At 45.2% G+C, this 16,292-nt stretch overlaps 1 protein-coding gene across 3 annotated transcripts in view; it reads right to left on the bottom strand.

Annotated features, from left to right (window-relative positions):
• The window catches only part of NKAIN4 (sodium/potassium transporting ATPase interacting 4), a 50,809-nt gene that overhangs the window by 4,305 nt on the left and 30,212 nt on the right, over positions 1-16,292 (bottom strand). For 2 of the 3 annotated variants that reach the window (XR_010784653.1, XM_066561442.1), the window contains exons 4-6: positions 11,743-11,940; positions 3,926-3,986; positions 798-882 (exon numbers count right to left, since the gene is read on the bottom strand). Coding sequence is in view for 2 of the 3 variants with exons in the window: in XM_066561442.1 (XP_066417539.1) it covers positions 798-882; positions 3,926-3,986; positions 11,743-11,940 (344 nt within the window). In the remaining variant the exon portion in view is untranslated. The remainder of the gene's footprint in view (positions 1-797; positions 883-3,925; positions 3,987-11,742; positions 11,941-16,292) is intronic. The other variant, XM_066561443.1, reaches the window with a different exon arrangement.

Below are 16,292 nucleotides of genomic sequence, written 5' to 3'. Positions count from 1 at the left end.
CCTGTAGCATCCCTTGTAATAACACTAGAGAACCCCCAAAGTTACAGGGAATTCAGTGGCTTTGCAGAAATTACTTGTATTCCTGATCTTGTGCTGCAGTGACAAAGTGGGCAGTAAGGCCTTATGAAATTAGAGGGGCACATCCACTACTCTACCTCAGGGAAGTTTTTCTTCTCTCAGCCCCACTCTTTTCCACCATCCTCACATCCTTCTTTTTGGCAGGATTCTGGTAACATTGTTCCTGAAAAACAGCCTCCCTCAGCAGCTGCTGTAAAACACTTCCATGTGTTGAACTGCCTCTTGCAGATCAATTGGAAGAATGTAAAATCAGATCTCATTGCTTCTCTAAACAGACAGAACTGGCCTTTGTGTTTGAGAATCTCATTAAGAGCCAGCTTTTAAGTGAACAGAGTGAAGTTGTGATCTTGTGCCTCAGGGTAGAAATGGGAATTCAACAGTGGCCCTTCATTATTGGTACGAGAGAAGCTGCTGTGGACAGCTCCCCTTTCTGCTCTCAGAACTCTTAAACTCTGAACTCTCTCTCTCTCTCTCTCTCTCTCTCTGAACTCTTGGGCTGCCCCACACGTGGAAGGCTCAGTTCTTGGAGGCAATAGAATTTAAAATAATTTTGGAGCTGAGAAAGGGCAGCTTCACCCCTTTTGGTGTCCTTTTGTTCATTCCTTCCATGCCTGAAAAGCCTGTTGGAGAAATCAACCTACAAGGAGGGAAAAACCCAAACCTGTGGTACCCTTGAAACCAAGAAGCACGTGGAGTCTCTTAGCACTGGTGATACTTACAGGTATGTCTGCTTGAACAAAAGGTTGGTGGGTTTTTCATTGACATGGTAGAGAGGAAATGGATCAAATCCACCAATGAAATCAACTGAAAAAAAATCAAAACTCAAATAAACAAACAAACATGGCCAGAAAGTTGGAAGGAAATGAAAGGAAGGCTTGGTGAATGTAATGTCATAAACACAAAAATTAGTGACAGAACAGAAAAGTGATTTTTTTCAGGTATGGATTTCTGGTATCTCCTGGGATGGGCAAGCATGCCAAAGAGGAGATTTCAGCCAACACAAAACTTAAAGCAGAGCTAACAAGGACTCTAGAATAGCCTCCTTGGGTACTGCCACCACACTGTGACTGCACATGAGCGGAGCAGACAAAGCCAGAGCCGAGGGGAGGAAGCTGGGGAACAGCTCCTGAGGCAGTGCCAGGGAGAGGTTTGGCAGCACAGCCCTCCCACAGTGTGAGGGTTACACACTGAAGTGGGAATTTTCTTGCCCCGCTTGTCTCTCCTGCAAGACAACAGCAGCATTGGAAAACCGCAACCAGCTCATTATCTCCAGCTCTGGTATTTTTTTGCATCTCCTCTGCCAAGTGAATTTCTTTGAATTGTGCACAAACAGGAACAATGCCTCCCTTCTCCAGGGCTCGCCCAGGGCAGCGTAACTCAGTGGGGACAGCTCCAAGTGACAATTCCCTCAGGAACCAGGCACGAATTTTCCAGGGCTGTCTCAGTTCCCTGGACTCCAGGCCAAGCCTGCAGCACAGAGCTGGCCAGCACAGGCAGGGCAGGAGGGTGGCAGGTGCTGGGATTTGTCACTGACCTCGCAGGCCTTGCAAAACCCTTCAAAACTGACCCAGTTTGGATCGTTTTTTGATGCCAAGTTAGTACATTTTGTATGGAAGTGTGAAAAGCATCCTGTCCAACTGCCATTTAAAAAATAACTGGAGAGGTTTCTTTTTAACTATTTAAGTGCCTGTTTATTTTTCTTTCCTGAAGGTGGCACTGTTATTTTAAATTTAAGCTGAAGAGGTTTGAGGTTTTTTTGCTGATCAAAAAATAGAAAAAATATTTACTAATATGCTGGATGTGAAAAAACCCAAACTTGTTAAAATATATTTAGAAAACTAAGGACAACAGATTCTGACAAATTCCATCTTGATGGAAAGCTTCAGGCTAATACTGCAATTTTGGGACAACTGACAGGTAATGGGTGAAATCTGCAGAAATTCTAAGTTAATTGTGGGGATAATTCCCAAATAGTTTCAGTGAAGCTTTACCTTTTCTCAGCCACTTTTGAAAGTGTTTGAGTACTCTAGAATCAAAACAGGCTGCCATTTTAAACAAAACCTAGATATTAACTTTATCACTTCAGTTGTGGAATGCCTAAATTGGGAAACTTTAAAAACTGCAATTTTCAGTAACTACTGGGTACCTTGAACAAACACAAGTCTTATCATCTGAACACACAAGCATGAGGGCACTCAAAATCCAAGACACTTAAAAAAAAGAAATCTTAAGTGTGGTTCCTTGTGATTCAATACATTGCATTAGCACATCTAAAATATTCTTGCCACAATTCAGCATTAGTAGGTCCCTACTGCTGTGTTTTCTCATGAAAATCACGTTAGCATGAGCTTCCTGATTAATGTGCCTCTGCACTTATAATTACTTCATGCTGCATATCAAAGCAACATTTAAAGGAAACCACAAATGGAAGAGAAAATTAAAACGCAGCTCAAATTTATTCAGGTCACTGGAAGGATCTACCCCTGTGAGTGTGAAATATTGATGGTTTGTCATTGTTAATTATTCAAGCTGGCATTTTAACTCCAAGCTGGGAAACTGGGAGGGAAAGTGAATTTGTTAGTGGGAAAAAAAATACATATCCTGAAATTACCAGCTCTGTGTTGCCTAGATAAAGCTTCCTCCCATGTTGTTGCCTCTCCTAACAGATCCCTACTATAAAAATTAGTTCTGTCAAGTTACTGCTTTACAATATTCAGCAGGGGCTCAGAACTGGAGCTATTTAGCTAATACAAGAGCTATAGCCTAATTTAAAAAATATTACTATAATGTAGCACCTTCTCTAAGTGCACTGCCAAGCTCTACAGAAATGATCAATAAAGCCAGGAGAATGAGTTCAGCCAGGAAGGAAGGAAGAAAAAAACATAAGGACAAGGCAGATAAGTAATGCATCTCCTCTCGCTCCTATGAAAACACATTCTTCACGTACTTTCAAATACTCAGTTCAAAGCTGTTGTTTTCCAGCTCTCCTCCATGCCAGCTGCTCTTTAAAACAACAAAGCTACTTGCACAAACCTAATCAATGTCTTAAAAGAGTTGATACTTGGATGTAAAACCTTTGGATGAGCTCCTTTGCTGGAGTAATCTGGCCTCGACCCAACACATTGCCAAACAAATCTAACTGCATTTACTTCATGCATCCATTTTCTGTTTGTAAAATCATTGCTCTCAAAGGGCATTTTAGAGGGGCAAAGCAATCCAGGAGCAGTTGGATACCTGCACAGGTCCCACAGCCCTGTGGGTTTTTACCCTGACAGGTGTCACAGTGACTGACTGTCACTGAGGAGATTTGTGTACCCAACACGAGCGAGCTGGCTCCTTCCTCCTCGTAATTCAAACACAGCACTTCCTCTGCTCTTAATTTAAGTGCTCAGATTGCTTCTTGGCAAGAACTCTCATGATCTGCTTCATCCTCAGCTTGTGGCACATGAGACTCTGCAGGTCTCCCACTTGAGCCCTGGGCTGAGAGCTTTGTTGTAGGTGCTTTTAATCACAGCAGCAATATTTCAGAGCCATTATTCTCAGGCTACATGAGCTTGAGAACAGAAACAGCTGCCCAGTTTCTCTAAGGCTTAGTCCAGCTGAGAAGCCAAAACCAAGTTCTTTCTGTGCTCCAAGTGTAGCAGAATTACAGCACCCAACACAGACATGGGGAAAAAATACCCTCACAGTAAAAATAGCTGATCCTTGAGGGTTAGTTAGTGCCATAACATACAGAGGCAGAGATGGAAAGAAATCTGATGGCAGCTCAGTCCTGACAGACAAACATCTGAGAGAGAAATACAATTTACTAAAACCTTTGCCAAGGGATCTGTTGATAAATACTTACAGCTGTCTTCTTCTTCTGTAAAAACACTAACCACGTAACAGGCATACACAAAGCCCACCAGCTGGAAAAGAGAGAGAATAAATCATTTTAGCATCAGCCAGTGTGAGCCTGGTCAGAACCCACTGGGCACAACTTCAGCAGGCACTATTTACACTCAGCTGGCAGCATTTCTGTAACTGTGGAGCCAAGCCATATCTGCTGCAGGGAGGGAGGCAGGTGTGGGTGTCAGGGAAGGCACTGAGGCAGCACACCCAAAGCTTCAGAAGGAAAACGTGTAAGAACCTTCACCTTCAGAGAAGATAAGAATCCTCACCTTCAGAGCAGCACCTTCAGCTGCTTGAATGATTGGCAAGAACATGGGCTGGCTTTGTTGAAAGTGAAACTGCTGTGCTAAGTTAAGTCTCTGTAAGAAGTGATGGGGATGCCTTGTGGGACAGACAACAACGCACAGGAGACACAGAGTTGGACTGATGAGAACTCATCAGCTCAGCTCTCCTGTCATATGGGGGAAATTACCAATTAGAGGTGAGTAGTTTTTATGCAGATGAGAGAGAAAAGTAGTTCACCATAAGAATGGTGCTGTACTGGCAGAAAGGTTCAGACACAAAAATCTTTAGTAATTTGGTAGTTTCTAGAAGATCTAAAGCATCAGAGCTGCCTCCTTCAGGTTCACTTTCAAGGTGTTCCTCAGCCTAAACAGAAAAACAAACTCCTGGTACTATGGGAATTCCAGATGCAGCAGGGTCTTATTTTGCTTTGCCTTCTTCCTGTTAATCAAATATCCTCTCCATCCTTCATTTCACATCTTTCCATAACACCCCACTTAGCGAGATCTTGGTTGACAGAAACTGCATTAGTAAAGTTATTGTGAGGCATAATTGTTTTCCACTGTGAACTCAATTCCTGGGAACAAGAGTCAGCCTGCAACACACAGTGACTCACTCCAACTGGAGACAGAATGATGCATGGGAGGGCTTGAAAAGTAGAGTCCATTCATTTCTAATATGACAGAAAAATACATCACACCCGAAAACAAAAGGCAGGATAATGAGATTTCTGCTGGGGACTTTTACAATATTTGTGGTTTCTCCAGCTCTCCCTGACAAAACATGCTTTGTTGGAAGGAAATGGAATGTTTTTGTAGCATCACTAAACCCTGTTTTTCCTCTGAAGATTTTTCTCTAATCATCTGAAAGAGAAGGCAGCTCACTCCTTTCCTCTTGGGAGAGCCTGATGGGAGCACATCCCAGAACCTCAGTGGAGGAAGGGCAGCTCTGGGGACTCCCTCATTCCTCTGCTGGCCATTTCTGAGACCAAGGCTGCTTCAGGATAAACTCCTGTGAGCTACAGGGAAACATAAACCCTCTGGCCACATGCAATGGCCAATCTAATTGTACCTGCTGCCTTTAGAATTGTCTCAGAATGGAACTATCAGTCCTTAATGCAGACAAATCAAAACCAAACAGAATATCAGATATTTTTCCTTTATCCTATGTAATACAATAATCTTGGAATTTTTTTTTTCTGAAGTTTGTGGCAGTTTTTGGGCAGGTCAGAGCAAAAAAGATGGGGAGGAGTCTGGAGCACAGGTTTGATGAGGAATGGCTGAGGGGGCTCAGGAGAAAAGGAGGCTGAGGAAGGACCTTAATGCTCCCTGTGACTCCCTGGAAGGAGGCTATAGCCAGGTAAGGGCTTTCTTCCTCCCAAGAAACAAGCAGACAATAGGAAATGGCCTCAAGCTGTGCCAGGGGAGCTTTATATTGGATATTAGGGAACATTTCATAATTAAAAGGGTTATCCAGACCTCGCACAGGCTGCCCAGGGCAGTGGTGGGGTCTCCATCCCTGGAGGCATTTAAAAGACAAGCAGATGTGGCACTGGGGGCCAGGTTCAGTGGTGGGCTCGGCAGTGCTGGGGGAGCTCGGTGGTCTCGGGCAGCTTTCCCAGCCCGAAGGATCGCGGGGCTCCCGGCCCGGGCTCTGGCCGTGGTGCTGAAGCCCCGAGGCCGCTCCCCGGAGCCACCCGCTCCTCCCTGGGCTGCGGGACCCGACCCAGGGGCTCTGGGGAAAACGAGAGTGCGTCCTGCACGTCCCAGCACTCCGCGAGATGCCCAACCAACCTTGTGATCTCCAGCACAAAGGCATCTGAACCCGAGTAATAAATTGGGAGCGTGCTCATACACATCCTCTGTACTTGCTTACATTTTTATAGTTGCAAGATTCAGCCTCTTACATCACGTCCAATTACACAATCTACACACACACAAATATCCAGGCAGGAAAGGTGCACCCTGAACACACACCCTGATTCCAAGGGAACTCTAGGACCGTTTTCTCCCTCCCCAGATTTCCCATCACCTCTCAGAGTAGGAACTTTGGGTTAACAGCCATGCAAAGTGGCAGCCCTAAATCCACTCACTGCAATTATACTCTATAACACGTAGACACAAATCTCATGTGGTACCTGTGTCAGGAAAGTCTGGCTAGAATTACCAATGAAAATGATTTACCTGCCCAGTTTATGAGCAGAGTCAGGAGCCATTATCAGCTGTACTGTCACAGCAAACCTGATAAAGCTCTGGACATTTTTCATGGTTCAGAAGCACCAAGCAATGTGATTGACTTGGGAAGTTTGTTTAGCACAGAAATTAATGCTCCATAACCCTCAACCATCATTCTGCTCACCCCATACATTTTTCACTTTATGACTAAGGTGACTTTTTTTGCATTCAGAAAAACAAACCAACCAATCAGAGCCTAGTGAATTAAGTGAACTTCCCTAAATCTCTAATCCCAGCTTCATTGGAGTGGAAGGTTTTATTTTTTGATTACTTCCATCTCCTGGCTTTGTTTCAAAATCATCTGCTTAGTGTTTAAAATTTACTTTTTATTGACTTTATAATTCATTTCTTCTTTAGATGCACTTCATCAATAAAAAAGCTTGTTAATTTAGAGGAACATTTTATTCAAAGAAGCTTTGTCTTGTGATCTGGCCAGAACAGGAGAGTCCCAATGGCAAGGGAGGAAGAGACGTACACCATAAATATGAATTCCAGTTTTTTATGTGCTGACCTTATTAAATACTCTAAAGGATTAATCTGCAATTAAATAACCTCAAATTAAATAATCTCAAGGATTAACTGAACTCATGGAAATCCCCATGTCTCACCTTCAGAATAAATTATGAATGAAATACAGCTAAGGAGGAGAAATGCTGCTCCTGTTGTCCAGTCTTTCCCCTGGAAGAGTCTGCTGGAGTGTGGAATGAGCAGTCTCCAAGAAACACCTGCAATTCCCTTCTGACTGCATCTTTGATAACGATGTGTCAAACCCCCAAACATCACCCGGTTTATCAGCAATTAACACACAACAGGAAGCTTCACAGGAGCCAACAATTTGGAATAATTTCACCCTTGCTCCAAGTGCCATCCTGGCTGCTGACTTCAGTACAAAGGAGGGGTTTAAACTCTGTATCCCGGGGAAATACCAGTAATTCCTGGATCTTTGCAAATTACATCGAGGAGGTGGAAGAGGAGGGAAAATGTCAGCGATGTAAAATGACACTAAGCCACTGCTCTAATTCCCCAAAGAATGTTCTAGGGCTTTAGCCTCTGCTGCTGTTTCTCTGCTTGTTCTGCATGTGCAGTACCAGCTTCTCCAAGCTGCAGAAGGATCTGATTAAGCCTTTTATGAGGAACACATGTTGAGGGCAGGTGTGTTGTGTCAGCCTGGGAATGCACACGCTGCCCCACCAGAGAGGAGGGAGCTGGGCTGCCCCAAGCGCTCTGCAGGCAAACAGAGTGGGAAAGACAGGGAGAGACAAGTGTGCCCCAAGGGAACGGGGGAAACGTATGTCTGAGCATCCCTCAGCCCTCTGAAGTGAACTTTTTAATAGAGTTGAAAACTGTTCATCAACCAGCGGCGTTGAATGAAGGCTCCAGAGACAGAAAGAGTAAATTAGAGAAAAACCCAGAGAAAGGGACCAGCTGGCTTCAAGTGTGCAAAATACACAAAGGATGGGAAGGCAAATTTTAGGAGGTATTACTTGTGTAAGATCTTGGCTTTAGTCTACCTCTGTCCTAGTGAAGATTCTCCAACTCTTCTCTCAATAGACAAATTTGCCACTGCTTTTTCCACCACAGAGAATAGGTGCAAAGACTCTTCTTCCAGGCAGATGCATTCTAGGTTTCACTTCTAATCAGAGCTAATGAAAGGTGCACACTGACATCAGTGCAAGAGGGGGAAATGAAGGGAAGTCTGCTATGAGAAAGCAAAAATCCAGCTTGTGAAAGAGCTATTGTGACCAGATAGCCAAAGAGAGGCAATCAAAATCCTTTAATTCCTTGACCTTCTTTACTCGTTGGATGCAATTACAACCACTGAAAATCTACCTTCTGCCAAGAGCAAGGCATCTCTTGCACACTGGTTCTCACATAACATCTGCTGTCAAGGCTTGCCTTGCTGCCTCCCTGGGAACCTTCCAACCTGTCAGTCTGAGTGAAAACAACAGACAGGCAGGCAGGCAGCGAGTTCTGCGCCTGGGAAGACATTTCCAATTCCTACCCCATTCAGTGGAGCCTCAGGAAAAGCCCAAGCCTCCCCACTCCCAGAAGTACCATATGGAGAGCCCAGAGCTATGCCAGGTATTTCAGAGCTGGGAATCACTCCTCTCCCTGCTGGCTGGCGAGCTGGGGACGTGCAAGATGAATCCTTGCTAAGGAAAAAGCAAAGCAGATTCTTATCCTGACAAAGAAGCTGCTGCACTTCCTACCTGGATTGGTAGGATTATCTTTACAGTTCATTTCTACACCAGGACAGACTTTTAGATGTTGCCCCAATGAGCTTTTACCTCTGATGTGTTTTGTGCTAAAGCATTGAGAGAGATTTTCATACTGGGCCCTACAGCAACTTGGATCATGATCATGTGTGGTGGTGACTAATATGCCCAAGTTTGATTGCATTCCAGATTAAAGGAATTGCTTTTGCCTTCAAGGAGTACAGACAAGCTCTGAGCAAAAGCAGACTGAGACCTTATGTATATCCTCAAATGTATGCCCAGGAGCAGGATGATAAAATCAGCAGGAGTCAAGCTGACAGCCAACACTGTGCTCACCAGATGGATCTAGGTTTGCTTTCCCTCTCCTTTGGCATGCAAGACTGAGTTCAGGGAGCCTTGCCCCAGGTACACAACACTGCACTACAGTCCCTCAGTAGTCTCAAGGAACTGGAACTTCCAGAAAAAAAAATAAAATAAAGTGTTCACAATTGGGCACTGCACATTCAAACAGTGTGGATTTCACAGTGCTGTGCCTGGAGTGAAAACCAAACCAAGCAAAACACACCCCCCACCCCACAACTTCTAAAAAACATCAGAAAAAGCAAAACCAAACTACTGAAAGCAAAATTTTGCCTGTCCCTTGCCCTTCCTAACAGGGAACTGACTATTCTGGTCTCAGACAAGGAGGGAACGAGGTCATGTCTCTCGCTGCATCCCCTGAGCCTTCCAGTTGCTGGTTGTGTTTTTGTGCTATTGATCTGTGTCCCTGCCTGTCTGCAGCACGGTACCTGCCAGCACTCTGGGGACAGCTGCCCGTAATAAAACCTGCCTCAAAGTGAGATAAAGGGAACAGAAAAAGATACTGGCAGGGATCAAAGAGTTTGACCCTCAGAGAGTAAAAAGGGAGAGAATTGGCTGACTGCTTTCAGGCAAGGTCTGAGGGAGAAAGACTTGCTTTTTGCCTGACCTCAAAGAAGAGGGGAAAAGCTCCATTCCTTCCACTACATGACAAAACTACATGAGCATTTCAGAACCAGCAGCAGTTACAGATCTGGGCCTTCAATACTCTATTTTTATTACAGGACAAGTAGAAATTTAGCTCACTGCATAGCTCAGCCCATATGGGTTTCTTGCCTACGAGTATTTTAACCCCATTTCCAGGGTTTAGGACTCAAAAATTTATTGCACCTTAAATCTCAGGGAGAAAGAGAGAGAAAGTATTTCCCTAAATCCTATTTTGTCTTATATTTCCCTCCTGTCTCCCCACCTGGCCCTTAGTGATGTTTTGCAGATGCACAGAGAATATTGTCACGTGCCTTTGGGAAGAAGCAAAGGAAAAGCCACTGCCAGAGACAGAGTTCTATAAATCAGAGTGATCTCTTAGCCCAGGGCCATGTGCCTAAGTCAGTAAGTGGCCAAAAAACAAACATCTACTCCAAACAAACTCAGGAGCATTTGTTGCCTCAACCTCTAGTCCAGGGCACAGGCGTTGTGCCAGCTCAGGAGTTCAGGAAGGATGCTAAGAGTGAGAAACTTCTGTGCTCTACAAGGGGATGGTATGACTGCAAAGTCTGCCCTTGTTTCACCAAACTCAGGTACAGCACCAATCCTGTTCCACCTAAAAGCCCTCTCTACAAGACACCAGGCTGTGTTCTGCTGGACACACAGGTTTGCCTCTCTCACACAGGGGCATGGCAGCAGCTCTCAGACAGATCCATGGAGATCATTTGGCCCCAAGGAGAACTGAGGGAATATTAGCAGCCAGCACACGTGCCAGGGAGCTCATCCAAGTCAGGAAACGGGAGCTTCTGCCTCTGCCTCTTCTCTGTGACATGGCAAGAACGGGGCCTGAGCCTTCCCCCCTCCCTGCAGTTCCCTGGGTCACACAGACCAGCCCAGCTAATAGGAAATGCAGGATCAGGACAGCACCAAAAACGTGCAGAGAAGTACTTGGCACTGCAGAAACTTGAAAAATCTCTGTAATCCTTCAGCATTTAAACAGGGCAAGGTGCCTTTCTTTTTTAAGCCAAAACTGAAAGCCGGGATGTGAATGGTTCACCAGTTCATGTTTTTACCTAAAGCCATTAACCCCAAAGTAACAACCCAAAGCAGATTAGAGATGTGGGCTACAAAATGTAGAAGCAGCACCAAAGCGAGGGGCACAATGGATATTTTGTTTCAGTTAATTTCACAGAAAAGTGAGAAACAATTAACAATAAATGTTAAGGACACTGCATTTTTGCAGAGTACTTCCAAAAGCCCGAGGAAGACTGTGATGAGGAAAGAGTGGATGGAAACATTTAGGGAATATATCCTGAGCATCACCAGAAGGAAAATATGCTGCTTACTGCCTCTTAAAAGTTGATTTCATTTTCTGGGGATTGCTCACAACAAATGTGCAGGTGTTTGCTCCACCACCCATCACTGAGCCATGGGGAGTAAGAGCAATCCTTCACAGAAACATGGAATTAAGGTTGGAAGAAGCCTTTTAAAGCTTCAAGTCAATCATCAACCCAGCATCACCACCACATTCATCACTAAACCATGTCCTCAAGTGCTATATCCACACAGTTTTTGAACACTTCCAGTTGTGGTGGCTCCACCACTTCCCTGAGCAGTCTGTTCCAGCACTTTACAACCCTTTATGTGCAGAAATTGTGCCCAGTATCCAAACTAAACCTCCCTGGTGCAATTTGACACCATTTCCTCTTGTGCTGTCAAAACTTTGTCTTTTGACCCTCCTCCAGAAGGGTCAAAACATGAATTTCCACACCCCAACAGGGATTCAGAACCCTTTGGTACTGTATGGTTGCACAAATGCATTACCTCAAGCATCAGGTTGCTGATACCCATTTCCAACTGTTTCCAGCAGTACTTTACATACGAGAGAACAGAACAACCCAACAAAACACATTTACAGAGGCTTTTGCAATCAGGCAATACAAAAACCCCTGGAAAACACAGGCCAGCCTCTGTGCCTGGAAAAGAGCGAAATCAGAGCAGCATCTCCTGGGGAATTGCTCCCCTCTTGGGGCACTCACCGCGATGAGGATCTGGAAGGAGCTGTGCATGACCTCGATGTAGCGATACTCCAGGGCACAGCCGATGACAGAGATGTAGGAATGGTTATCCAGCCCCTTGATGCCAGACATTGGAGCCTCCTTTCTCACACAGCCAGGGCCATTTTCACTCCACCAGGACTGGTGCCGGGAGATGTTGAATGTCAGGAGCTCGCTGTCCTAAAGGGAGAAGTTGCAAAGAGAGCTCTGGTTACTCTGAGTGTGAACCTCACATGGCAGCTCCTTTGGGTCAGCCCCCCTGAGAGTCAAAAGGAAAAACAGATTCTGTTGTGGTGTTGGACCCCAGGATGAGGTGAGAGATGAGAATCTGACTCCAAGTTTTCAGAAGGCTGAATATAATATAATATAATATAATATAATATAATATAATATAATATAATATAATATAATATAATATAATATAATATAATATAATATAATATAATATAATATAATATAATATAATATAATATAATATAATATAATATAATATAATATAATATACACTTATTATGTAATAGATATTATATTACATTACATTTATGTCATACCACATTATATTTTATTTATTATATGAAATGAAATGAAAATGATATATTAAAACTATACTAAAGAAAGAGATAGGAGACATCACAAGGCTAGATAAGAAGGAATAATAAAAACCTGTGACTGACCAGAGTCCTGACACAGCTGGACTGGGATTGGTCATTAATTAAAAACAATTCACATGAAACCAATCAAAGATGCACCTGTTGGTAAGCAACCTCTAAACTACATTCCAAGCAATCAGATAATTGTTGTTTACATTTCTTTTCTGAGGCTTCTCAGCTTCTCAGGAGAAAAATCCTGGTGAAGGGATTTTTCAGAAGATATCATGGTAACAAGATTCAGAGCAGCCTATCCAAAAAAAAGGTTCCTATTTTAGTTGTTAATACAAAGAAAAAGGGGAAAATGTTGGGGTGAATGTATCCCTCCTCTCTAAGTCTTGGGTAATATCATATTCTAATGTCTTTCAATCAATCACATAAAAGTACAATAATCCTATGATAAATTCATTTCTATGGACTCTGAGACATGCTGGACACCTACTACATATATCCAGCCTGCACTACATCCTACTTGGAACCACATGCTGTCAGATGGAGGTCATATTAAATCAATGGAAAACCTTGTTTCTGAGATCCCCACTCCCCAAAACTGCTAGCACAGATCAAAGCACATTGTTTGATATTCCTTCATGGAATCATGGAATGGGTTGGTTTGGAAGGGACCTTAAAGAGCCTTCCACTGTCCCAGGTTGCTCCAAGCCCTGTCCAGCCTGGCCTTGAGCACTTCCAGGCATGGAGCAGCCACAGCTTCTCTGGGTAATCTGTGCCAGGGCCTCCCCAGCCTCACAGGGAAGAATTTCCTCCTATTATCTAATGTAAACATATGTCTCAGGCAGGCTGGTGTGGTGAGACCCATTCCTGAGGCAGCCCTGCAACAAATCTATTTCACCATCCTGGAGCAGCACAGTTTGGATGGAGGCTGCAGACCCAAAAACATTTTGCTGGTGGTTTCTTCATCCAGAATGGAATCCTCAAGTTTTGGGTTTGGGAGATGAAGCCTGTAACTCTGGAGGAAAAGGTAAACAAGGCAGCACTCAGTGTCCTGCCAGGCTCTTCCCAGCACAGGAATCAACACAAGCACCTGGAAAATATGAACTTCATAACCCCAAAGTGAGTTACAAAACCCAACAGATCTTCCTCTGTTCCTAGCTTTTATCACGTCTGACAAGATCCTGTACCATTTTTACCTGATTTCCTTCCACACTCTTCACATCTGGTGCTTCTGCATCTCCTGCCAGCCTGTCCATCCCAGCTGACCTCACAGTGCTGACTGCAGCTTTTGTAAACTCCTCCCCTGCAATTTCTTATCAACTTTACCTCAAGAGGCTTTTTGTTTTGCTCCCTTGTCTTTCCTAGGTAAATACTTTAAACCAGTTGAGGGGGTTACAGAGTGAAATGCCACACAAGGGGTGCAGGGCTTTGGTGTGCAGCCAGGTGCTTATTTAAAAATGACCACACTTTCCTCACACTTGAGAAAAGCTCAGTATTTATAGGAACGCTCAGAAGAGCTTTGGGATTTTGAGCCTGCAGGACATGGCGAAGGTAAAAGACAAACTCAGGGCTGGCTGAACAGCTGCAACCCTTCATGGATGAGTGCCAAGTGCTGGCTGCCCCTGAAGGCCTCTCAGGGCACTTTGATGCAGAATCAACAATTCCTTTTGACCACAAAACAAGGCAAGGGGTTGGAAGTTTTATTCTGAAGAATAGGTTAAAAAATTTGAAGGCAGAGAATCTGTATCTCTACAGAGAGGGATGAATGCTGGATATCCACACATCACCCACCCATTACTAAAAGTTTTAGCACCTATCCATGAACTATTTCACACTGCTCATGCCAGGGTCCTACACAGTCCCAGGAGGAAAGCTGTGGCTCCCAGAACAGCAGCAGTCAGAGCTTGGGGTATTCACACTTCCCAACATGGAAAACCTCACATGGCAGCTCCTTTGTGTCAGCTCCCCGTGGAGTCAAAAGGAAAAACAGATTCAGAGCAGCTTATCCAAGCCCCTGCTCCAAATTACCCTCCAGAGACAGGGCCTGTCTCCTCAGCCAACACAGGAGCCAAGCCAGGCAGTCCTGCAGATATAAAACAGACACTGAAAAGCATGTCCAGGGCCAAACTCGAGTCACAAGGGGCAGGAACCTGAATGCCAGCCAGAGAACCAGGGACCAGTCCCCACCTGCCCCACTCTGCACCTTGTGTGGGGACCCTCCTTGCACCACAGACACCCCAAACCAGCCTGCAGAGCCCTTATTCCAATCTGCTGCAGGAAGCACGTGCTGAGAAATGTGGACAATGAAGTGAGAAGACAGCTGCCAAGCTCCTGACATAATCACCACAGCAGATGGCATGTGCTGGGCAGGAGATGGAGCAGGGCACAGACACGGAGAGTGGCACTGGGGCAGCAAAGACAGTGGGGAAAACTCCATGAACAGTTGGGAGTTTAGCCCCCTCCTGGCTCACACATTGCAGAAAAGCTGTGATTTGGTGCCTTCCTGAGCTAAGCTTGCTCTTTTCCCCCCAAGTTCGTGTGTTATGGGCTGATGGATTTTCCCCAGCCAAAGCCAGGCCTCCAGGCTGGGCTCTTCTCCCTCTCACAAGGCACTCGCTGCTTTGGCTGGGGAAAGAAGCAAACATCTTTCTCAAAAAACAAAACAAACAGAAAGAAACCTCCAGAACAACCAAGAAGCCCCCCAGGTGAATTCCTGTTTCTTTGCCTGGGGCTCCCCCCATAAGCACTGAACCAAAGCTGTTCCCAGGGCACCACAGGATCTCCTCTCAACCTCAGTCCCCAGGGCTTCCCTCTCCCAGCTCACAGATGGTGCCTTCCCAAACCTTCTGCCTCACTGATGCACACAGAGCCCTCAGTGTCCTCTCTGCTCCTTACAGAGGCATCAGTGTGTGCTTGGCAAAGCAAGAAACAGGCTGCTTTCCTTCTAGAATCTCCCTTTTGTCAGCCTGCAGAGATTTGGCTCTGCCTTAACTTTGCTGCTGAACTTGTAAATTCAGGCTGAAAAAGCAGAGCAGGTGTGGCTGGTGGTGGGCAGGTGGAGGAACAGGAGGTCCTGACCAGCACTCGCTGCTTTTTGTCTACAATCACACTCCAGCTCTGAGCAAAAAAAAATAAAAAATAAAAAAAAAAAAAAAAAAAGAAGAAAAAAATTATCAAGTTCCACATCAGTGAAGAGCAGATTGGAAAAACGGAGCACATTTGGATTCTAAAAGCACCACAATGCTTTGAACCCATGAGCCATCCATCCCACAGATGTAGAGTGAATACTGATTGCACGCTGGGATCAGGGAATGTCTCTGTGCTCAGAGCCACCTTCCTGAACCCCTGTCTGGAGCAAGGGCAGCACCAGAGGGTCTCAACATGCAAAGCAGAGCTGCTCCTTTGCCCTCGGGGGATACCTGTGTGATGGGGCACAATAAAAAGAGCACTCAAGAAAATCCCTTAATTGACCTCCCGTTGCTCAGAGCTTGCTGGGAGACTACACAAACAACGCCAGGATGTCTCCTGTGGTGAGCCAGCTTCGTTTGTGAGAATGCAGTAGGAGAGAAGTGAGACCATGAATAGAACAGCACAGAAAAATCAGGAGAAAAGAGCCCGTTTTGAGAAGGTTTAGGGAACAGCTGTTTCCCAAAAGCTTCCTGCGATGCATTTGAAATCTAAACACACTGCAATGCTCCCAGGAGTGGAATGTGGGTTGGGAGATGTTAATCAGCCCCAGCAGCGAGCCAGCCCTGCTGCGGGGACAGGGATCTGTGTGCGCCTGGCCCCGTCCCTTGCCAGGGCTGTCACTGCCTCCTTAACCTCCAGCCCGGGGGAAACGCGAGCCAGGAGCCCCCCAAGCACCTTGAAGGCCACCCAAAAGCTCACAGCCCACTCTGAACTGCTGCAGCACCTGGCTGCCACCCGTTTGCC

This window comes from Molothrus aeneus, chromosome 17 (assembly GCF_037042795.1).
Source record: "Molothrus aeneus isolate 106 chromosome 17, BPBGC_Maene_1.0, whole genome shotgun sequence".
Taxonomy (NCBI): Eukaryota; Metazoa; Chordata; class Aves; order Passeriformes; family Icteridae; genus Molothrus; species Molothrus aeneus.
Note: the sequence above shows the minus strand (reverse complement) of the source record. Positions and strands in the feature narration are given on the sequence as shown.